This window comes from Pistacia vera, unplaced genomic scaffold, assembly GCF_008641045.1.
Source record: "Pistacia vera cultivar Batoury unplaced genomic scaffold, PisVer_v2 Contig628, whole genome shotgun sequence".
NCBI lineage: Eukaryota > Viridiplantae > Streptophyta > Magnoliopsida > Sapindales > Anacardiaceae > Pistacia > Pistacia vera.
The window spans coordinates 406,668-430,302 of NW_022196477.1; the positions used below are offsets into that span (position 1 = coordinate 406,668).

Below are 23,635 nucleotides of genomic sequence, written 5' to 3' on the forward strand. Positions count from 1 at the left end.
ATCCCATAATCATTTATCTAACTTTAAAAATAATTAACTTTAGACATAAGTTATGGGGTGTTTGAACTTATTTAATTTGTGAATACTTTTCCTTTTAAGATAGGGGATATGACACATGTAAAAAGACCAAAACAGCTTTTTTATTATTAAAATAAGTATTTATAGATATTGACCGATTGTTGACCTGACCGGCAACCTCCTACCATTTTAATATTTTTAAATTTATAAATAAATTATTAAACTTATGTAATTAATTAAATTTTTGTTTAAATTTATTTTTGTATATATGAAGGGTATTTTTGTAATTGACTTTCAAAGCAACTTTTAAATTTTAAAAGCTGCAAAAACCTACTTTTCGACTGATTTTATAAAATAGATTATTACATAACTACTTCTCTTATAGTCACTTTTGAGATGTGTCTATCAAACACATGGAGATGATAACTTCAAAGTTTTTAAACCTCACCGGGCCTTAACCCGATCAAGGGGTCAATTCTTGAGTCAATCGATCCGACTTGTTGGATCGATCGGTCGAACCAGTGACGTCAGCATATCCAGCAGGTTTAAAATCTAGCAAATACACCCTTAAAAAACTACGCATCAGTCCTTACAGATTTGAAATCCAACAAACACACCTCTACAATCTGGCCAAGAAACCCTAGTCGTCGCAACTAAAATCCATTCAAGATCAGCCCAATGTCGGACAAACCACCACCAGGCCACCACAAAAACCCTAATCCACCAAAAAACACCACCATCTGCCACAACAAAAGTTTTTCTAGTCACTTTGAATTTGTGCGACTGCTCTCAACCTTTTTCGGGTCGTTTTCAGAGCCCACTTGTTTTTCCTGACCCTCTAGGCACCACCTAAATACTTTCCCTACTCCATTTTCGTCGATTTCCAATTGATCAACACCGCTTGCACGACCCACCTTGTGATCGCGCAACTGTCATCGCGCGTGATCGTCGATTCCAACACCACCTTTAGCCTTCCTCTTCACCTCATCCCTTCACAACTTCAAATGTCGTCCTCCTCAACCCACCTACAATAGTTGTCGCCGACCACCAATTCTCTAACCTGATGGTTGAACTGGCGATTTGGCACTGTTTTGTCGGTTCAACCTCGGGTCAATCCGATCCAACTATTACAACCGAGTTTAGGATATTCCTAGACCAAATAAGTGTCCAATTCCCAACTGAATTGGCCGGTCCGGGTCTGAGTTTCAAAACACTAGATAACTTATGGAATAAATTATTATGGGATAAATTACAACAACCGTGAACCCATCCTAGATATAGGCTAATCCCTCACGTGTCAAAAATAACACAAAGACTTACCCTCCCGCCCTAAATATAGGGTAATGCCTCACATGTCAAAAATAACACAAAGACTTCCCCTAACATTTGCCTTCGTATCAGATACTTATCCTATCCTCAACAATCTAAAAGTAAAAAGGTTAATCTTTACGGCTAAGAGCTTAATTTAGCTCAACATCATAGTTTTCTAAGAAAAAATATAATGACAACTTAGCTCAATGTCAAATAAAAAAATGATTTCACTAAACCATTATTAACATTGATTGTTTGTCACTATTGTCATATTTCAACTCCAATGACACCTTTGGGTAATGTTTTCGAGGGTGCCAACTGAACAATTAATAACTACAAATCAAAACAAATTTAAAGATAGTCCGAGGTGGCATAAATTCACTGGAATGTGGTATATATGACATCGTATCCCCGTTGTATTTTAGATTTTTTGATCAATGCACCTTTAAGGTTTAGTTTAGGATTATTATAGTTTATCCCATAATCATTTATCTATTTAACTTTAAAAATAATTAACTTTAGACATAATTTATGGGGTGTTTGTATTTATTTAATTTGTGAATGCTATTCCTTTTAAGATAGGGTATATGACTAGAGGTGAGCATAGGTAGCGGGTAGAACCGAAACGTATAAGTAGAACCGAAACCTACTTGGAATCGACACTGTGCGGGTAGGTTCCAGTTCTATTTTTTTGGAACCGACACTGTGCGATTCCAGTTCTGGTTCCTACATTTGTAGGAATCGGAACTAGAACCTAGAAAAAAGAACCTGCAGTACCCAGCTTGAAACTTGCAACGGGTGTCCTGTTTTACAATCTGGGCTGAAATAAAATATCTGTGAAGAATGAAGATCTATTGTAATTTTACATATAAAAAAATTAAAATGGAAAAAGTTAAATTTTTACAATAACCTAATTAAATAAATATACAATTATACTTATTACATATAAACTACAACATATAAAAAACTTTAATATATTATAATATATTAATATTAAAATTTTGATTAATTAAGTGTATAAGTGGAATTAAGATCAATTAAAAGTATTTTAATGTTATTAAAAGAATTATTTTTGAATAAAATAGTATATTTGATTGAATAATAATATAATATTTAGTTATTTACTTTAATTATCAAATTCAAAGTATATCTATAGTAAATTAGTAATTAATTAATTATATAAAATAAATTGATAAACATTAATACATTATTAGTTGAATGATTACTTAATCAATTATCATATTACATTATCGTTAAATGATTACTTAATTAATTACAAGTTTATAACATTACATTAGTAATTTAGTATATTACTTAATTAAATAATTAGAAATTTAATTAATTATAACATTACATTATAAACAAATAATTACTTAATTAATTATAACATTCCATTATAAACATTAATATAATACTTAATTAAATGATTAAAAATTTAATTAATTATAATATTACATTAAAAATTTATAGTATGATTACTTGATCATATAATTAATTATAGCATTACATAATTAAATGATTACTTAATTAATTATGATATTATATTATCAACATTAGTAATTTACTACATTAGCATAATACTTAATTAAATGATTGAAAATTTAATTAATTACAACATTACATTATAAATTTATAGTATGATTACTTAATTAATTATAATATCATACTAAAGATTTATAATATGATTATTTAATTCATTATAACATTATATTATAGTATGGTCATATAATTAATTATAACATTACATAATGAAATGATTACTTAATTAATTATGACATTATATTATAAACATTAGTAATTTACTACATTAGCACAATACCTAATTAAATGATTAGAAATTTAATTATTTATAGCATTACATTATAAATTTATAGTATGATTATTTAATTAAATGATTACTTAATTAATTATAACATTCTATTATAAACATTAGTAAATATTACATTATAATTACTTAATTAATAATAACATTACATTATATTATAATCACTTAATTAATTATAACATTATATAGTTAAATGATCACTTAATTAATTATAAATTTATAACATTACATTATAAACATTAGTAATTTACTATGTTAGTACATTACTTAATTAAGTGATTAAAAATTTATTTTATTATAACATTACATTATATATTTATAATATGATTACTTAATTAATTAAAATATTATATTATAAATATTAGTACAATACTTAATTAAATTATTAGAAATTTAATTAATTATGATATTAAATTACAGATTTATAATATAATTGTTTAATTAATTTAATTAATTGTTTGTGTTTTGATTTTGACTGCGGAATTTTATGTGAATTGTGATGAATTAATTGAATTCAAGTGCTATCTAGAGATTAGATGATTCATGAGTAACATTGGACACAAATGAATGAGTAATCAAAAGTTAGGGGTGTATTTGTAAAATTTTAAAGTATTTTTGTTATTTTTTAAATTAATAGGGGGGTAATAGATTTTTTATAGGGTACCCTGGAAAGGAACCGGAAACTGCATTTTAGGTTCTGGTTCATTGAATTTAAGAACCTGCACTGTGCGATTCTGATTTCGGTTCCTTTTTTTGGGAACTGCACTGTGTGGTTTCATTCCGGTTCCCTTGAAAATACAGGGTGCCCGGAACTGCTCACCCCTATATATGACACATGTAAAAAGACCAAAACAGCTTTTTTATTATTAAAATAAGTATTTATAAATATTGACCGATTGTTGACCTGACCGGCAACCTCCTACCATTTTAATATTTTTAAATTTATAAATAAATTATTAAACTTATTTAATTAATTAAATGTTTGTTTAAATTTATTTTTTATATATGAAAGGATATTTTTGTAATTGACTTTCAAAAGCAACTTTTAAATTTTAAAAGCTACAAAAACCTACTTTTGGAGTGCTTTTATAAAATAGATTGTTACATAACTACTTCTCTTATAGTCACTTTTGAGATGTGTCTATCAAACACATGGAGATGATAACTTAAATGTTTTTAAACCCGACCTGAGCCTTAACCCGATCAAGGGGTCGATTCTCGAGTCAACCGATCTGACTAGTTGGACCGATTGGTCGGACTAGTGACGTCAGCATATCCAGTAGGTTTGAAATCCAACAAACACACTCCTGAAAAATTACGCATCAATCCTTACAAGTTTGAAATCCAACAAACACACCCCTATAATCTGGCCAAGAAACCCTAGCCGCTGCAACAACAATCCACCCAAGATCAGCCCAATGTCAAACAACCCACCACCAGGCCACCACAAAAACCCTAATCCACCAAAAAACACCGCATTCGCCACAACAGAAGTTTTTTCAGTCGCTTTGAATTCGTGCGACTACTCTCAACCTTTTTTTGGTCGTTTTCAGAGCCCACCTGTTTTTCCCAACCCTCCAGACACCGCCTAAATACTTTCCCTCCTCCTTTTTCATCGATTTCCAACTAATCAACACAGGTTGCACAGCCCACCTTGTGATCACGCAGCTGTCATCACGGACGATCATTGATTCCAACACCAGCTTTAGCCTTCCTCTTCACCTCAACCCGTCATAGCTTCAAACGTCATCCTCCTCAACCCACCTGTAGCAGTTGTCGTCGACCACCGATTCTCTGGCCTGATGGTTGAACTAGCGATTCGACACTGTTTTGTCGGTTCAAACCCAAGTCAATCCAGTCCAACTGCTATAATCAAGTTTAGGATGTTCTCGGACCAGATAAGTGTCTGATTCCCAGTTGAACTGGCCGATCCAGTCTGAGTTTTAAAACACTGAATAACTTATGGAATAAATGATTATGGGATATATTACAACAACCGTGAACCTATCCTAGAAATAGGCCAATCCCCACGTGTCAAAAATAACACAAAGACTTACCCTCCCGCCCTAAATATAGGGTAAAGCCTCACATGTCAAAAATAACACAAAGACTTCCCCTAACATTTGCCTTCGTATCAGATACTTATCCTATCCTCAACAATCTAACAGTAAAAAGGTTAATCTTTACGGCTAAGAGCTTAATTTAGCTCAACATCATAGTTTTCTAAGAAAAAATATAATGACAACTTAGCTCAATGCCAAATAAAAAAATGATTTCACTAAACCATTGTTAACATTGATTGTTTTTCACTATTGTCATATTTCAACTCCAATGACACCTTTGGGTAATGTTTTCGAGGGTGCCAACTGAACAATTAATAACTACAAATCATAACAAATTTAAAGATAGTCAGAGGTGGCATAAATTCACTAGAATGTGGTAAAGATGACATCGTATCCGCGTTGCATTTTAGATTTTTTTTTACTGGAAGATAGATAGATTTGGCGTTTATTTTGGTCGATGCACAAGCTCCATTTACTAAAACACCAAAGGCGATCCCAGCAACGTGAGTTTAAAAGTATTGGGTGCGCTCGTTTTATTATTTTGAAAAGTATTTTTAAAATATTATTATTATATTGAATTGAGTTATTATTACTAGATATGATTTAAAAATTAACAAAAAAAACTCTTATATTTATTAATTTAGCTAAACACCGCTAATAATAAGAAGTTTATAAATTAATAAAAATACCCTCACTCTCCCACAATTACTAGATTCCGGCCACCACCGTTGGTATCTGGCAAAAATCTTGTTTCATTGCACATGACCGGCCAAAGTCTGGCCGATCGTGCGTCGCTATGTCCTTTTCCGACTAGATCTACCACAGATTTGTTAGAAAATATCAGATCTACGATCGGTTTGGCCTTAATAGCCACATCTGGCCATCAATGACGACCAAAGATATGATCATTGTTGACGGTCAACGACGGCCATATATTAGTCGAATAGTCGTCATTGACGACCAGATGTGGCCAAAGATCTAGTCGTCAACGGCTAGATCTTTGGCCATGGATCTGGTCGAAAAATGTCAAATCGACGCACTACTAGCTAGATCCAGCTGGTAGTACACCATTATGCCAGATTTAGGTCAATTTCCGATAGTAGTTGCTAGAATCTGACAAATGTGGGTGGATGGGGGTGTTTTTATCAATTTATAAAAAAAAAAAATTGTTGAGGGTATTTAGTTAAATTAACAAACCTATGGGGATTTAAAATAGTTGAATATTATAGGGTATGATTTTAAAAATAGAGAAACAAACATGAATTTTTTTAAAATTAGAAATAGAGTATTTTGAAAATAGCCAAAGAAACGCAGCCATTGCAACTTTAAAAAATAAACTTTATAACATATATTATAACTTTTTTAAAAGTTTAATTATTTTAATAATAAAATCATAATTGATTAAATTAAAGAGTAATACTAGTCTTACAAAGAGGCATACAAAGACCCATAGAAAGAGTCAAATCCAGTCCTTGAATCTCTTTTTTTTTCTTCTTTCAAGGATTGGATTTGACTCTTTGTATGAGTCTTTGTATGTCTCTTTTTAAGGTTAGTATCACTTTAAATTAAAGAGATAAATGAATTAAAAAATAGGCCTATTATTGTTGCAAATGCAACCAATTCGCATTAATGGACCGTGTTATTCTAATTTAAAGTGATTGTAATTAAAAATAGGCCTATCCTTTTGAGGTTCGGCAAAATTACCTAACCTCCTATGTTTTTTCCAGAACACGCAATTAATTTCTCACATTAAAAAGCAATTGACAGATACCTAAACATATATGTCAACCCGAGAAAATGTCTTAATTACCCTCATATATAAAATATTGACTTAGCATTTCCAACTTCCAAGTAGCTAATGGCATTAAGAAAGCCCCTAACCCTAACTCATAAGTTGATAACTAGCTTAGCTAATGTTTATAATCATGCTCTCTCTAGCCCAAAATTGCATTGGATTCTCTCCAATAATTAGTACAGTGGTATCACACAACGGCTAAATCAACAATCGATCATTTTTGTGTCAGTGGTATCACCGAAAATTTTGATGTATCATTAGTTAACTATATATATTAAAATATTAAATAAATATAACTATTATTTAATTTTATAAATACAACTATTAGTTAATTATATTTTTAGTATTTAAACTAAAATACATAAAACTTAAAAGACATAAACGAGGTTATCTATGTTAAGTTAATGAATTGATATTTGTGAGAAACACAATTAATGATGTTTTGATCATAGAGGGGAAAAAGAACAAATATAGATATTACACAAAGAAATTATCCTATAAATTATAATCATCTCAATATATTGTAAAAGACAAAAACATCAAAATCTTGTTCGAAGGATAAAAATAACCCTAAAGATAAACATCAAAATTTTATTATTTTTAATGAAAAATATCCGAAATACATTTTCATCCCTCATAAATACTAGACTACATATTAGTCTAGTGTTATTTAATATTTAATCAGTTTGTTAGATGTCAAACTATATAGTTTAACCTGTAGGGTATTGCACATCTTAGAGAATAGATTAATGACATTTTTATTAAGAGCAATAAAATCACTTCCCTCTTTTACTATTGTTTTTGTCCTATAAACAAAATTTTCATATTACTTATTTTTTAAATATTAAAATGACTAATCTATAAAAATACCCTATTAAACACATAAATACCAACTTCATTATCTAAGACAAGAATTATAATATCTTACAAGATAAGAATTATAATATTTTTGATACATATTTTATGATCAAGAAATACTTAAATCCAAAAATACTTATATGAAACAGTCTCATCACCTCATTAGCGTGGTGAAATCATCCAATAATATAATTATATGAGTTATCAAACATTTGTTAGATTATCTCTTTATAGTCTATGAATAACTACCCAACAACTATCATTATAGCTTTTAGTGTTCAAACACATATCTCAAAACATCTCGTTTGCTGTTAAAAATCATAAAACAAAAGAAACACTACATTAGAACTAGTATATAACTTATCTTTTAGTGTTTAAACACATATCTCAAAATATTATTAAATGTTTTCCAATAATTAAACTATAAATTGAACTCCTTCACACCAGTTTAGATCTGGATTTTTTTATATTTAAATTTTAAACCACTTGATATGATATCTTATTGATAAACTCCAACAAATAAAACAAATGTCTCATTTAAGAAAGATTGGAATTGACCGGCGAGTTTCCGACCGTTGGCAACTGGACGGGGGAGGAGGATCGCAACTGGCGAACATGAAAAATTAGCTGAGAACAGTAAACTAATAGGCAATTAAAGACAAAGAGGATAGAGATAGAAACCCTATTTTGTCAATCATGGAAAACAGAGAAAAATAAATGATATTAAAAGAATTAAATTTTTTATTTAGTGATAACTCATAACATATGGTAGACTGTAAGTTTTTATTGGGTGGTGAGATGATCTCACGTAAGGTTTTCTCCTTGTTACTGGAATATGAAATGTTTTTCACTTATTGACAAGCTCTTGTATATCTTTGGCAAACTTATCAGTGTAACCCTTCATGAACTCTGGATTCACCAATGAATTCTTCCATTTCGCATGATTCTTTCTCACTAGATTACCCACCTCGCTATCTTTTTCCATCACAGACATAATGGCTTTACACAAATTCTCTTTTGAAAACCAGCCATTCTCTTCTCTCTCAACCTCCACACCGACTTTCAGCTCTTCCGCCATTAACCTTGTGTTCAGGATTTGGTCACCCAACTGTGGCACCAAAACAATCTGGCAATCGCTCATCAATGACTCCCACATGGATCCGAATCCACAGTGACTCACAAAACATCCTACTGATGGATGAGCCAGGATCGATTGCTGTTGAACCCAGCCGCGCGAAACCACTCCTCTCCCCTTGGTTCTCTCTTCAAATCCCTCTGGAAACGCTTCTTCAACTGTCGATGCACCGATTGGTGGTCTTAAAGCTATGAGAAATGGCAAACCTGTTAACTCAAACCCTAACAAAAGTTCTTGAAACTGCTCCTTTTCCAGGATGTTTTGGCTCCCAAATGCACAATACACCACAGAACCGGGTTGAAACCCGCCAAGCCACTTAGCCCATCTGTCCTCCAATGGAGTCTTGGCGGGTTCAGGTAAGACAGGACCCGTTAAAAAAAGGGGCTTGTTATACTGACTACCCAAGTAATCACAAAACTTTCCCTCGATTTCATGGCATGTTCTTATCGAAATCACGTCGCATTCTTTCATGGAGGTAGTGATTCTTTCGTAGAACGATACGCCTTCCCCAAACGGGAAAGAAATAAAGGATAACGCACGTGCTTCATGGCGACGCATCACTACACTCGTTGATGGATATCCTTTGGGTGGCACCTGTAATTCAGCTTCTGTAATAGGCTTGTCCTTCTGCACATTACGGTCAGGGACAAGAGCAAGTGCGATAGATGCTGCAGAAACGATACTGTAGTTAATCGTTTTAATGCCAAGAGGTTTAGTTATCTTGGGAAGCCAATAAGAAAAATCATAAAAAACCAGCTTCGGTTTTGTGTGTTTGATCACAAGTTCGACCTGGTCACGGGTCCGGTCCATGGCAATAACGAGGAGATGGCCTAAGGAGAGGGGTATATCCGAAGCTGTTGCGGCGCCGGAAGGCAGGCCATCAACGTGAGGAATAGTAAGGGGATGGAGGGTGATGAGATTAGGGTGGAGATTAAGATGTTGAAGGTCTTTTTGAGCTTTTGCGGGCAGCAAGAAAGTGATTGTATGGCCTTTTTCAGCGAGCTTGTTGGAGAGATGAAGAAATGGAGTGAAGTGACCAAAAGCAAACCATGGAAACATGACGATGTGAAAATTTGAGGGCTTGGACTCACTCATTTTGCCACTGTTGAAGGATCTTGAAGTTGTATAGAGATAATCAATAATGGATCCTAAATATATAGGACAAGAACGTGATTCTTTATGTTGTCTAGTACTTGAGCAGTGAATTGGTTGAAGTTGTAGCGGAGAAGTGAAGAGGAATGGTTAGATCGTGACCATTTAAAGTAACAGGACATTTGAGAAGAGAGAGAAGATTAATTTCAAGAATTTCAAGAGATTATACAGAGGGAAACGAACTTTTGATTAAAGAGCGGAAAGAATCGAAAAAAATCAGCCTACATTTTGGCTGGCTGGGAAGATAAGTTAGTTGTATTGATAGGATTGGATTTGTTAAATCTGGATGACATTTCGTATTAACAATAATTTTTATAATAAATATATTCTCACAAACGAATCTTACAAATTTTTTCTTATAATCTCAACGTGATAGCTGATAATTGGTTTGTGATGAATTCACTAAATTGAAAAATTCACAAAAACCCAATTACCAACTGCCACATTGGGTTCGTGAGAGAAAATTTATAAGATTCGTTTATCAATATAATATTATTATCCAAATTATTAACATTTCACATCAGTTTATATGGATGAGTTTCTATTAAAAAAAAGAAAAAATTGTATTAATAGTAGTTTGGTAAAACATGTCTTAAGTTTTTTATTTTAATTCACTAACCCATTCTATTGACCCAATTAAAACTATTTATAATGAAACAAAAATTATTTTAATTCACTAACCCCTTCTTTTTATCCAATTAAAACTATTTATAATGAAGATAAACGCAGAGATAAAAACAAATAAACATCTAATACAAATCAACTAAAATAAAACCTAACCATATTCTAATATATTTTTATTTAAATTCCATAAGAAAACTCCTAAAAGATATTTAAAAAACAATTTAATTAACATTTACCATTTGATAATGGGTACATAACATGTTTAAGGTTCATTCTTTTGCTAGACAACACCTCTACTCTACATGCATTTAATATGGTGGCAATATCGTAATAAAAAGGAATAAATAGAAGTTTTAGAGTAGAAATAGATAAATAAGTGGGGATCTAAATAAATGAGATGGGTGAACTGAGTGAAGCCCATTGGACTCAAAACTCAATGAACAAGAAGGGTTTGCTTTCGCTGGCAATGTTACAGTGCACCAGTAACATAACAAGAAAAGAATTTTCTACATGAATTCAACCTTATGCGTTAGATTAGAAGTATAGCGGTCCACAATAAAACAAAATTGTCCCTGCCACATGATTGCGTGGCCGCCGCACTGTCAACCCCATGAATGGATTGAGTCTTTAGCCAAAGTGACTCCTATAACATCAGATGAAAAACACCCCCATTTGGCTGTTTGGGCAATTTTTTAATACCTATAACCTTAGCTGTCAAATAATGGAGAGAAGAAAATAATAAACAAAAATATATCTGTTACATAAACAAATGAGTCCTCACATGGGCTGTGGGCTGGCATGACTCTGTCTTTGATACAAGCTATTAACTATCCCTATAATTCTTGGTTGTTTAAATTAAATTCTACCCATCAAACACCTTCACTTACTCCCCTATCTGCATAAAATATTGAGTCGATTCAGCTTGAAGCACATGGTGTCATGTCTCACATGGCCTCCCCAAGTCAATCCCATCACCATCTTTCATTAAATAACACAGTGAAAAGATCAGAAAATTACGTTAATATTGAATTGATTTGATTGGAGTGTGTGTTTGTTATAGTCATGGAGGCTATTGATGAAAAGGTGGATGCGGTTGATCTTTTAGAAGAGTTTTGGTTCTTTGACAACTTACTCAAAAGAAGAACAACAATGGTGAGATGTCATTCTGATCCTTGTACTTCCTCAAATTTTAATCAATTTGAAGGAAGTACTTCTAGTTCATCAACAGAGAAGCTCCCTGAAGTTGGTGTTGTTCGTTCTAATAAGCTGATTCGTGCACCATCTTTGCCGCCTTGTATAGGGAGGAAAGAAGAAAATAATGTTCAAGAGAAAGAAAGGAATAATGGGAGAAGTAAATTGACTAGACAATCATCACATCAAGGTTTGCTTCAAGCAGCGAAACCAAGTTGTGTAGCGAAGAAGGAAGTAACCCAAGAGCAGAGATCGAGTGCTGCAACTAGGAACAAAGTGATGAACACGGGACAATCTTCTCGGAGAAATTTGCTAAGGACTCCTTCTTTACCACCTGATTTTGGAAGATCAGAAGACATCTACCAAGACAAAGAGAGTGATGCCAGAATGAGTAGATTGATTCAACAGGCTTTTGCCAATTCTTCAGACTTCTTGCAGAATCAACATTCTTCAAAGGTAACACTATAGTTTCATTCTTAAACTGTTAAGTGGAATTATTTGAGTATGATGAGCTGAACATTTTTACTTCAATTGCAGGGAATGACACGAACTTATGACATTCCGAGGTACAGACCACCAAGAAACTTGGATTTGGAGAGCCATAATAACACAACTGGCATCAAGGAAATGAACAGGCGATACAGCCTGAACCAAGGGAAGATGAGAAAGAGCCTGAGTGCTCTTGAATCCGAAGAAGTTCAAGGTTTCAAGGACTTGGGATTCACATTTGACAAAAAGAACTTAACCCCAAGTGTGGCCGACATTCTTCCTGGTTTGCAAGAGAAGAAGAAAGAAGAATTGGATGAAGAAGATAATAAGATGAGGAAGCCTTATTTGTCAGAGGCATGGCTTGTACAAAGCTGTGCACCTCCTCCAGTTCCGAATTGGGTATCCAAAAATTCTGCAGAAGACATGAAGACACAAATCAAGTTCTGGGCTAAAACTGTGGCATCTAATGTTCGTGTGCAAGAGTGTTAATAACTTTACATCTGATCAATTTGACATTAAAATAGATATAACTTCTCTCTGCTAATCAAATTTTTTGGTCTTGCAATTCCTGAGATTCTTTTTCTTTTGGATGTATCTAATTTGGGATCAGAAATGTAGAGATTTTAAGGAATTGCCAAAAGGAGTCCGGGAGGTATAAATTTCTGCCAATCTTCTTCCTTTTTCAGGTTCAAATTAATACTGGATGAACTTTACTGGGCACTAATGTAACTTTGATTTGTTCACAAATAACCATGTATTTTTATTGTAAAAATGGAATTGCAAAATCAGAATAAATTGATTCTTTCTTCTGCACATATTTTGTATTTCAATCTAGTGAGCACTCTGCTTTTATACCACCATTTATCTGCAGAAGAAGACACATTTCATTTCACTACTTTGATTGTTGCTATCGCAAAGATCAATCTTGAAACTTTTGGTAATTAATGTAAGACAAACCTTTAAACATATTTCAATTATAAAATTAAAGCACTTCTCACCTATCATATGAGAGTGTCATATGACAAGGAATATTTATTTGATAAATCGATTGTAGATCATGACTTTATATAAATTACAACTGCCGCAGATATGTTTCAACTGAAAGCTGCTTATGCACCCAAAAAGCTCTGCAAAATATTATTCTTTAATCTTCACGTTGAAGAAAAGAACCAAATCAAACCAAGATAAGCCTAATGGCAGGTATTTTGGTTGACCAATATATTTGTTAAACTCCTGGATCAAGGAATTGATAAGAGTTTTGCATATTTTATCTTAATTAGAAATTAGTATTCAAAATTTTAAAACTATAAAAAAAAAATGTAATATAACCCCAAAGGATTAGCCTGGTGATGAATAAGGTTTCTTTCTTCATTGATTTTTTTAATACAAAAATAATAATAATAATAATAATTCACTATTAATTTCTCAAATCCCTTTCTTCTTTTAAAATACCAAATTTTGTTCTTTATCCGTAGCTAGAGATATTTTCTCAAAACCCCACCAAAAATCTGAACATTTTCAATGGCTTTACTCCATTTGTGCTAAGCAAACACAACCTCTGAAAGACTGAACTAAAATGTTGCAAGCCCATCATTTTCTCTCTTCCTCATTCCCTTTCTCTCTCTCTCGCCATCCTCAGAAACCATACTTTCTATTCAAACCCGCCACTTCTCTTCCAGTACTGCCCAAACCCGGACCCAGAATCGAGCCATGTCTCGCCCAGGTCCAAGAACCCACCACCATTACAACTTCTCCACCCCCTGAAGAGGGTCCCATCGAGCTAACTCAATCCATTTTTGCAACCTCTGATGACCCTTCTCCTCTCCAAGTGGCCACCAGTGTTCTTCTCACTGGTGCCATCTCTGTCTTCCTCTTTCGCTCTCTTAGACGCCGAGCTAAACGTTCTAAAGAACTGGTATCATTCATTAACTTAGTGAAGTTTAGTCTTTTTTGTCTTGTTTTCTTTTAAGTATCCAGTTGTTGTCATAATTTTTGTGCAATGTGATGAATTTATTTAGTGTTGGCTCTGAATTATGGATATGCTCTGTAATAATAGTTGATGAATTGGTTTCTGTCTTATCAGTTTAGGATTTTTTGTGTTATTTTATTCTATATATGAGAAATTTTGTTTTGTTTAATCTAGTTTGGAGATTGTCAGATTGATGAATTCATAACATTTGTTATTTTCTCCATATTTAAATATTCCTGCCAATTTTTACATGTATATCTGTTGTTTTGCTACAGTTTAGTTAAACATGTTCTGGTGTTTTATGTTTACTGATTTTACTTTTTCTGTTGAATGCTACATGTCTACATCTTCATGTTCGATCATATCTTGATTCATAGTTCGTCTGACCAGATTAAATTGCTCTTTTTACATTTCCTTATGTGTTAGTATAACTTGATTTGGATTTTGAGAGGTGTTTCTGGGTCTAGAAATTTAGGTCTTCAGGGGCGAAGAAATCATTGAAGGAGGAGGCATTAGATAACTTGAAAGCGTTGGGATCAGCTTCAGTTGAAGCTGAGTCCCCACCTTCACCTGTTCAGGCGTTGTTGGGTGGATTAACAGCTGGTGTTATTGCCCTCATCCTTTATAAGTTCACTACAACTATTGAGGCAGCTCTCAACCGCCAGACAATTTCAGATAATTTCTCGGTTTGTTCTTCAGCGTTCTCTTTTTATACTTATGCGGAATGATTCCTTCCACCATTGGCTTTGATATTTTTCCTTTCTTTTATGATGACTAGGTTTTAGAAATATTAATATTGAATTATTTCAATTGAAAAATGCAGTGTTTTTAGCAGTACATTTCCAGTTTGTTTTTATTGCCTTCCTGCTTATCAAGAGTTTGAGCTTGATGCATTATCAGAACTCTTTCAGATAGCATCATCCATTTTACTAATTTTGTATCCATGCTTTTCAGGTGCGGCAGATAACAATAACCATAAGGTAGCTCTCAGTACTACTTTTCTCCAGCAAACTTAACTGTAAAATGCATCTAATATAGTCATGAATCCTTATTGTCTTGATACAATTACTAATTTTGTATCTTAATTTTTAGGACAATCATAAATGGATTATGCTACCTTGCAACATTTGTTTTTGGCATCAACTCTATTGGTTTGCTCCTTTATAGCGGCCAGCTTACCATTAATTCCTTAACGGAAGATTCTGGTGGCAAAGATACAGAGAATAAAGGTGAACAGGTATCAGGCTCACTGAATTCAACAGCTGAGAGTTCCACAGAATTAAATAGCAGCAAGGAGGATCAAAGTTCAGATAATACACAATAAAAGATGGGAAACCAAAAGCGATTTGGAAGAGAGATTTTTCTGTACTCTTTTGTACAAAAGAAAAATGAATGAAATTATTTTTTTCTGTTTTATCTCATTTCATATATGAACTTTTCTGTTGATCTCATTGCACTTCATCTCTATGCAATTGTTAGCATATAATTATAGAAAATGGTTTGGTTTATAGCATGATATGCCCTGGAGACAACTACGAATAATATCGGCTTTGGTTAAAACTGCTTAAACCCCAAACACAAAAAAAAATAAAAAAAATAAAAAAATTGAAAGTACATCCTCCAGATATCATGTCATTGACTTGGTGCTCGAGGAATTTGGTTCATTTGTTCCTAGAATGGTTCGCTTGCACACATCGTCAACCGATAACCTATTGACTGCAAAATTATTTATGAAGGACCTGAGAATTTGCAGAGGAATCTGAGCCAAAAATTGGTGAGTGCATCTGGATTTTAATTCACTTCTGGGAATGAGCTATTTTCTAATGTCTAGCTTTCTTGCTTTTTGAATTCATGGAGATGTTAAAATTCTAACTTTTTGTATCCTTGAATATTCTTGAAGGTGATTATCATTGCTGATCATCTGGAGTTTTGCTTCCATTACCTTGCGCTCTCTCTTGGAGTTCAAGAACCCTTGCAACTGCATTCACTTCCTCACCAATCCTCTTGAACAGGTTAGGAGTCTTGGCAGGTTCAAATAGATGCAACGGATTCGAATTTGAGTCAAGAATGTGCAGAACAATCACCATAGTTACTGAAGCTGCAAACATTGGTATTGGACCAAAAATCCACATTAGCAAAGTAGTGGCAAAGTAGATTGCTCGCAATCCAACTGACCAGTAAACACTTCCTCTTATCACCGCCTTCTGCGCATACTTCAAAGGAATATCTGTGTTTGGCATGCTGATAAGGAAATTTGCATGGACAAAACATCTTACACATTGAAGAAAAGAACCAAAAGCCAACAGGAAGCAAATAAGAAGGCTGATATATTTAATAGAGACGATGGATGAACTTGTATCGCCATAGATAAAAATACTTGTGAAGATGTTATGAGAAGAGCTACCCATCCATGCCCCAATCAGAGAGCTCAGAGCTAGAGATATTGAAGCCAGGAAAGTTGATGCTGAAATTGTACCATTGATTACTCCTAGTGCAAAACCTCTATCCTTAGCCTCAAGCTGCTAAAAAACAGATTTGATTGCATAGATGATTAAGCTAAATTTCTATGTAGTTTTAGTAAATGTATGAGATAAGGTGGAATGCCTTACCTGCACCGTTTTTTCAACCCAAGCTTTTCTGCAGTGATTCTCATAGCCAATGGCCGTCTTCTCAGGAAATTTTAGGCATCTGTAGAGAAGGTAGAGATGATAACAAAGCATGATTAGCAACCCACTTGGGACTAAGGCTACATCCAGGTATTCCTTCCTCCAAACCATTCTCTTTCTCCCTTTCACAACTACACCAGATTGCAGGTCAGTCAAATCTTTGATCAAGATGTCAATAATCATAAAAGTCTAATCAAACAATGAACTTCGAAGTGGATTTGGTAAAATGAAAAGGGCTCTAACATTATCTCTTGTGGGAGCAGTTGATGATGACCTGGAATGGCAACTTTCATGTTGGTATGCATTAATTTTCATTGTCAACAACTGTTATACATTTAATTAAGCCCAAGTATTCAACCCATTTGCCAAAACAATAAATATATATTTGCTGTGGCGTATAGGCCTGTGATAAAAAAGTTCTGATCTGAAGTTCCAACTTCTTTCACTTTGAAAAATGTCTTGTAGTTCAATAAAATATTACTTTACAGCATTGAATCACAATAGATAGTCTAAAAGCAGTTTCTACTAAAATATTCCCAATTGCATTACAAGAAACCAGCATATACTTACAGTTGAGCTAACTGTTCCTTACATTTCAACTTGGACTTACAAATATATCAGCATCTTTTGTATTTTTTAGTTGCTTATGTACAATGCAGTTGCTTTTACGACTAAGATAGGTGTGAACAGTTCAGACTCTGCAATCGCTTGTTGGTAATAAGCCTCCAATTTATCAGTCAAAGGTTTTTAACTTCTCTAGGTCAAAATTCTAGTTATGATATGAACTTTCACATTCTGGTCTATATGGTCATTAGATCATATGGAAACATTTGGTTCCCTGATTCCCTCATTGTAGCTTTCATTGTAAAAAAACATACCCAACTTGCAAGGAATTCCCATTAGAAAAACTGATTGGACTCTTTGAGTCCCCAAAATAGAGCCTGGCCCCAAAACAAACTCTGACATAAAACTAGATAGGCATCTTAAATTTTCTCCCCACTTGTGCGTTGTTCAATGAAAATACATTATGCCAAAACTAGTCTAGCTACCATTCAAACACTTGTTCAGTTGTTCTTCAGTATAGCTCAGGACCACTGTTGTTAAAGGTTTTTGAAGAATGAAAATACTGTGTTTTTGGTTTTTGATATGAATCTTAAAATCCTTTAAAAAGAAAATGATGTGTTTCATTTTCGATTCCCCATGTTAGCTGTGTTTCTATTGTTTTCATTTTTTAGAAAATGTTTTTAAACACTTTCTTACATGACATGCTTTTGTTGTTTTCATTTCAAAATATTGCTTTAAGAAAACACTTCCAAACTCTCTTTTGCGTTTTATAAACACCAGATTACTTTCTCCTTTTCTTTTTTCAGAAGAAGCATAACAAATGCACTTTCATATGCTAAAAGATGGTATGAAAGAATGGATGAAGCATCTATACCTCCAAGAATTCCCTGGTGATCTCTTGAAGCTGTAACTTCAAACTCCAAGAATCAACATTATTCCATCCATCAATTGTATTATTAGGGTTAAGCTGTCATGCACAAGCACCACCCACATGTAAAAGGAGACAAAAGAAAACCTGCCACACTCACTGTAGTCTATACCCTCACCAACCTCCTTGATTCACAGTTTTTGCTTTTGCTTCTTTTTGGTTTTCACCTTTTAACTTTGCCCTTACCCCCCTACCTCAAAAGTAATCAAAGATACAACAGTTTGAGCAAATGGATGACTACTAGACAGAGGAAGTCATGGGTCATGGCCCTGAAAAGCTTTGAGTTTCTGTGTAAATTAAAAACCTCTGCAACTGCAAAAGAACATCCTGGCCTTGAAATTTTGTGACTATTTGAGTACCAAGGCACCAAGTTCTGCAAAAGGGCACATTCCAATTCCCAAATTTTTCATTTCTTCCTCATTATTGGGTTTCACAATCATGAACCAAATTTCATCAATAGATGTTCCATTTAAGCAGCCTGCTTTAGCTTCAATTGATTATTGATTGGTAAACATGACCAAACCAGTAGGGCAATGGTAATGTCATAATTGAAAAGATCACATTCCTAACCTAAATTATTTCAAGACAAAAAGATGATGCCTTCAACCAACCTTAACAAAACTCCAAAATCAAAACCCCTTTAATAATTCAACTATCTAATCATGTTAACTAACCTTTCAATTCTTCCCACGTTATATTATCAAATTTCTAATAATTTCTCAAAAAAATTTAAGGTTAAAATTAAAAATAAATAGCAAAGGAAGAGGGAAAAAAATTGGTTAAAAATCACTAGATAAAAAGATTTACAAACAAGCAAGAATAGTACTAGTGAAAAGCCCTAAACATTATCCATTACAATACAAACTGACCCGTAATTTTTTATCCATATCCTTTATTAACCCGGCTTAAAACCCGACTCCAGCGGCGCCGACCCCGACTGTGCCGGGGCGATGCGGCTCGAGCTTTCTATTCTTCCAAAAACAAGCCTCCGGGGCAAACTTAGCCGACGACCTCATCGGCTCCGACTTGCAGCGTGTTAGTACAAATGGCTCGTAAGGCTGCTTGGCTCCCGCCAGCTTCTGCTCTATCTGAGAGTTCATCGACGCCGCGCCGTGAGTCGGCGGCAAAGGAGGAGCCGCCGGGAAAGAGCAGGATGACCTCGGCGGCTGCATTAACTGTTGGTTGATGTTGTGCAGCTGCGGAGGTTTAGAGTCGATGCTGATTCTCCTCTTGAGCTCATCACAGCCATCTGTTTTGTTGACTGGTTGGATCGGCGGTTTTCTGTCCCATCTGATGAAGTCCGTACTACAGACCCATGTCTCTTTGGATACCTCCATGGATAGCTTCGGTTCACACATCATTAACAACAAACAATCTGGCAATAAATTTTGTTGCTTTTGACCTCCTTTCTCCTTTGACTCTTGACCCGTTTCTGGTTCTTGGGTGATTTCCGGGTCTTCGGGTTCGGCTATATCCTCCGACGTCTTCACTGATTCTTCTTCTTCTTCCTCCTCTTCTAGCAAGATCTTCTCCAATGGCTCTTTCTCTTCTAACTCTTCAGCTTCCTCTTGTTCTGGTTGTGTGTGTAGTGATGCCACAGAGGAACAAGAAAGGCGTTGTGGCTGAACTGACGCCACAGAGGAACAAGAAAGGCGAGGTCTTGACTCTTCAATGGCGTCAAAAAATTCATGTTTTATTTCATCTTCTTCTAGAGCTGGTTCAGCTTCATATTCTACAAGAACATGTTCATTTTCTTGAAGTAGCTCAGCATTTGCATTTTCTTCCTTTTCTGGATCTGCAATTTCAACACTTTCCTCTTCTTCTAATATTATTACTGGCTGCGGGAGTACTTGTTTCTCTTCTTCTTCTTCTTCTTGCCTCTGTAAATCTCCTTCTACTTCACAAATTTCTTCGCTTTCTTGTTCCTCTTCTTCTCTATCCAAAACCAAGTCAGCTTCTTTCACTGCTTCTGCATCCGGGATTTGATTTTGAATCATTTGATCTTCTTCAATAACTTCAACAGAAACCAAACTTTCACAAGCCAATACTTCTTTTCTCTGCTCCATTACTTCTTCCTCCACTTTTACTCTACAATCTTTATCACCATCTTGCTGAGTCTCTTTCTCACCTTTATTGTCTTTATTGTCTTCATTTTCTTCATCCTCAGCTTCATCTTGAGGTGGACATTCCCAAAACCGATTAGCAAGAGCAGCCATCTTCACAGGATCAGATCTACACCTCATCAACAACAAAGCATTCTTGGGTGGTACACTCACTCTCGCTTCTTCTTCCTCCAAGATCTCATTTTTATCCTCAAACTTCGCGTCTTCTATCACAATATCTTCAAACACATGCCTTCTTTGACTCCTCCTCGGCATATCATCTTCTTCTTCATCATCATCTTCATGATGTCTATGATGATGATGATGATGATGATGATCTTCTTCTTCTCCAACTACCAACTCTATCTTCTCCGCCACAAGCCACCGTGCAAACACCGCCCCACAAGAGCTAGTACTCCCACTCCCACTGCCATTATCACTTCTCGCTTTCTCAACCTTCTCTCTCGCCATGCATGAAGATCTACACGGTAAAAAGCAGTTAAATTCAGCCCCAAATGTCCTCAAAGCCTCGCATATTGTCATCGGCAAATGAACCCATCTTTGGTTCCTATGAGGCAAGCATTCTTGCTGCTGAAACGAGTGGGAGTGGCTCATTTGGCCATGACCACCAAAATCTTGAAAATGACCTCCATCAACATTATGGCCACCATTACAAGTACTACTGTTAATGGAACCGGTTTGGTCTGGTTTTCTAAAACTAACTTCTCTCCGACTCTTGGATCTAGCCCTTATTTTCTTGCCTTGTTTCTTGGTTTTGACTCTCACCTGACCGATACAAGTAACTTTGGGAGAAGAAGGTTCAGGGTTCTCAAAAGAACAGCCACGCTTCTTGCCATTGGAAGCCGGGAACATGGGTGAAGCTTGGCCGCCTTTGATACTACCACTGTTTCTTAATCTCCGACTGAGAGAAGTAGAGAGGGAGATTTGGGAAGAATCTCTAGCACGGCCGGGACTCAAGATTGATTTAGAAGTGATTTTCATGGAGGAAGAAGAGGAAAGGCGAGAAGTAAAACAAATGAAGAGCTCACTTGTGCTTGTAGGAGTTGTAGTTGTACTAGTGCTGTTGTTGCGGTGCTGTGAGTCCATTCTTTGGATTTTTTTTACTGAGTGTATTTGGCCATTAACAGAGAGAAAGAGAAAAGGAGAAGTGTTTGGTTGGATCGTATGGAGAACTGGGTTGTGTACAGAAGGAGGATTGATGAAGAAAGAGAGAGAAAAAGAGAGGCGGAGTACTGGAGTAGTGGAGTTCAATGGAAGATGACAGAAACGGAGTTTGTCTTTAGCAATATGTGAGTGAGTGAGAGAGTACAGTGTGCTGAGTGTTTTTCCATTTTATACGTGGAATTATTGGTGTCTCAATTTTGCCCTTTTCCTCTCTATCTCTCAATTTCTCTTTTTTTCTTTTTTAGATAAATATTTCAATTTTTATCATAATTTTCCAAGTTCTTATTGATGCTTATTTTCTTTGTTTTTTACTTGAAATTTTGAATTTTTTTTTTTAAGAAATTCAAAAGATATTTATATATTGACTTAATTGCACTTAAATTGGAAAAATTATACCAAGTTACAAGAGACCTTGATTTGGAAAATAAAAAAAGAATGAAGGAGGCAGCCAGTAATTTTAAGAGAGGTCAGTGCAAATTGATGGAATTCATTTATTAGAATTATAAGAACAAAAATTATGATAAAATAAAACCATGATATCTTTTACAAGGAATTAATAAATACAAGAACCATTAACACATTTTATAAACTAAAAATATTCAGGAAATAAAAACTTTACACTTATATATAATATAACTAGAAAACTTTACATTTACATATAATTAGAAGGATTATTTTTATTTGTCCTTGAGAAATGGTAAAATCTTAAACGCTAAAACAATTCTCATAAACTATTAAATATTTCTGATTAAGTAAAGTTTATATTGCTTCAAAATGTTTTTTCTTATTTTTTTAAAATAATTTTGTAATATTTTTAAAAGTATTTAATAATTTTAAAGATAAAAATCGTTGAAACGTTTAAGATTTAAGAATGAATTAATCATAATTTAAGTAACTTAAATATTGTTTAATATTTATGTTAAAGGGCATGTGTTGCTTGATTAATGTTTTGGGCTTCACATGTGGACCAAATCACTTACTAGTAATGCCAAAGAGGTGATGCTCACCCAGTCACCCAAAAAAAAAAAAAAAATCAATTAATAAAGAAAATTTATGAGTATGAATGTGGCTTGGTTGTGGTAGACTAGCACTAGCACACATGAAGCTTTATTCAGTTAGTCAATTCTTGATTTTCATAAAGTTAAGCTAAAGTCAAAGAAAAGAGAACCCTTTCTTTTTTTTTTTTTTTTCTTTTTTTAATCAATAAAGCAGTAGATGAAAGTGTTTTCATGAAACATTTTGTGGCTTTGCTGTTTTGTGTTGTGTTTCCAGTGGGTATATTTTGGATATTGGTTCCAAATTATTAATTAAATAATTTAATTCACCCTTCTTTTAAATATTACTTTATTTTATTTTTAAGGGTTTTGTAAAATTATAAACAAAAGACATTGTGGGACTAACCATAGAGTATATCATAATTTTCAAATTGTTATTCTATAAATAAACCCATGTGTTCATTCTAATTATATCACAATTTACACTTGCTCATTCCTAAGGCCACATATTCAGCATGTGACATGTCCAACTTAACATGAAATCTCAATTGTTGTCTATTTGCTCAACAACACCACAACATATATACATGTACAAACTAATCTAATATCAATCAACGAATTAGTTTATCATCGTTCAACATCCGATCCAGACACAATGCCAACCCTCATCCGTCTCTCCCTTGTTCGTTTTAAACTCAATATCAACCCACCCTCATATCTTGGGAATGAATAACTAATAAAATATCTTAGGAATCAATAATCAAC

General features: G+C 34.1%; 5 protein-coding genes across 6 annotated transcripts; 2 read left to right on the forward strand and 3 right to left on the reverse strand.

Moving 5' to 3' along the window:
- Nucleotides 1-8,643: 8,643 nt before the first annotated feature.
- LOC116111167 (UDP-glycosyltransferase 79B6-like) lies at nt 8,644-10,100 on the reverse strand. Of its 2 annotated transcripts, XM_031397371.1 has the most exons (2): nt 9,644-10,073; nt 8,644-9,610 (listed from the first exon to the last, which is right to left on the reverse strand). In XM_031397371.1, exons 1-2 carry the CDS (start codon nt 10,062-10,064, stop codon nt 8,718-8,720), a joined length of 1,314 nt encoding a protein of 437 aa, XP_031253231.1. In that variant the 5' UTR covers nt 10,065-10,073; the 3' UTR covers nt 8,644-8,717. The 2 variants fall into 2 exon arrangements, with proteins under 2 accessions (XP_031253231.1, XP_031253230.1); XM_031397370.1 differs by having other exon boundaries at nt 8,644-10,100.
- A 1,743-nt stretch (nt 10,101-11,843) lies between these two features.
- On the forward strand, nt 11,844-13,206 carry LOC116111142. The gene is made up of 2 exons (XM_031397334.1): nt 11,844-12,428; nt 12,510-13,206. Exons 1-2 carry the CDS (start codon nt 11,844-11,846, stop codon nt 12,948-12,950), a joined length of 1,026 nt encoding a protein of 341 aa, XP_031253194.1. The 3' UTR covers nt 12,951-13,206.
- Nucleotides 13,207-13,931: 725 nt separating this feature from the next.
- On the forward strand, nt 13,932-15,846 carry LOC116111165. The gene is made up of 4 exons (XM_031397366.1): nt 13,932-14,376; nt 14,898-15,116; nt 15,385-15,410; nt 15,523-15,846. Exons 1-4 carry the CDS (start codon nt 14,038-14,040, stop codon nt 15,752-15,754), a joined length of 816 nt encoding a protein of 271 aa, XP_031253226.1. The 5' UTR covers nt 13,932-14,037; the 3' UTR covers nt 15,755-15,846.
- A 348-nt stretch (nt 15,847-16,194) lies between these two features.
- On the reverse strand, nt 16,195-17,444 carry LOC116111164. Its single transcript, XM_031397365.1, has 2 exons — nt 17,040-17,444; nt 16,195-16,949 (listed from the first exon to the last, which is right to left on the reverse strand). Exons 1-2 carry the CDS (start codon nt 17,277-17,279, stop codon nt 16,338-16,340), a joined length of 852 nt encoding a protein of 283 aa, XP_031253225.1. The 5' UTR covers nt 17,280-17,444; the 3' UTR covers nt 16,195-16,337.
- Nucleotides 17,445-19,363: 1,919 nt separating this feature from the next.
- Nucleotides 19,364-22,009, reverse strand: LOC116111158 (RNA-binding protein 25). Its single transcript, XM_031397357.1, has one exon. It carries the CDS (start codon nt 21,795-21,797, stop codon nt 19,494-19,496), a length of 2,304 nt encoding a protein of 767 aa, XP_031253217.1. The 5' UTR covers nt 21,798-22,009; the 3' UTR covers nt 19,364-19,493.
- Between the last annotated feature and the right edge of the window lie 1,626 nt (nt 22,010-23,635).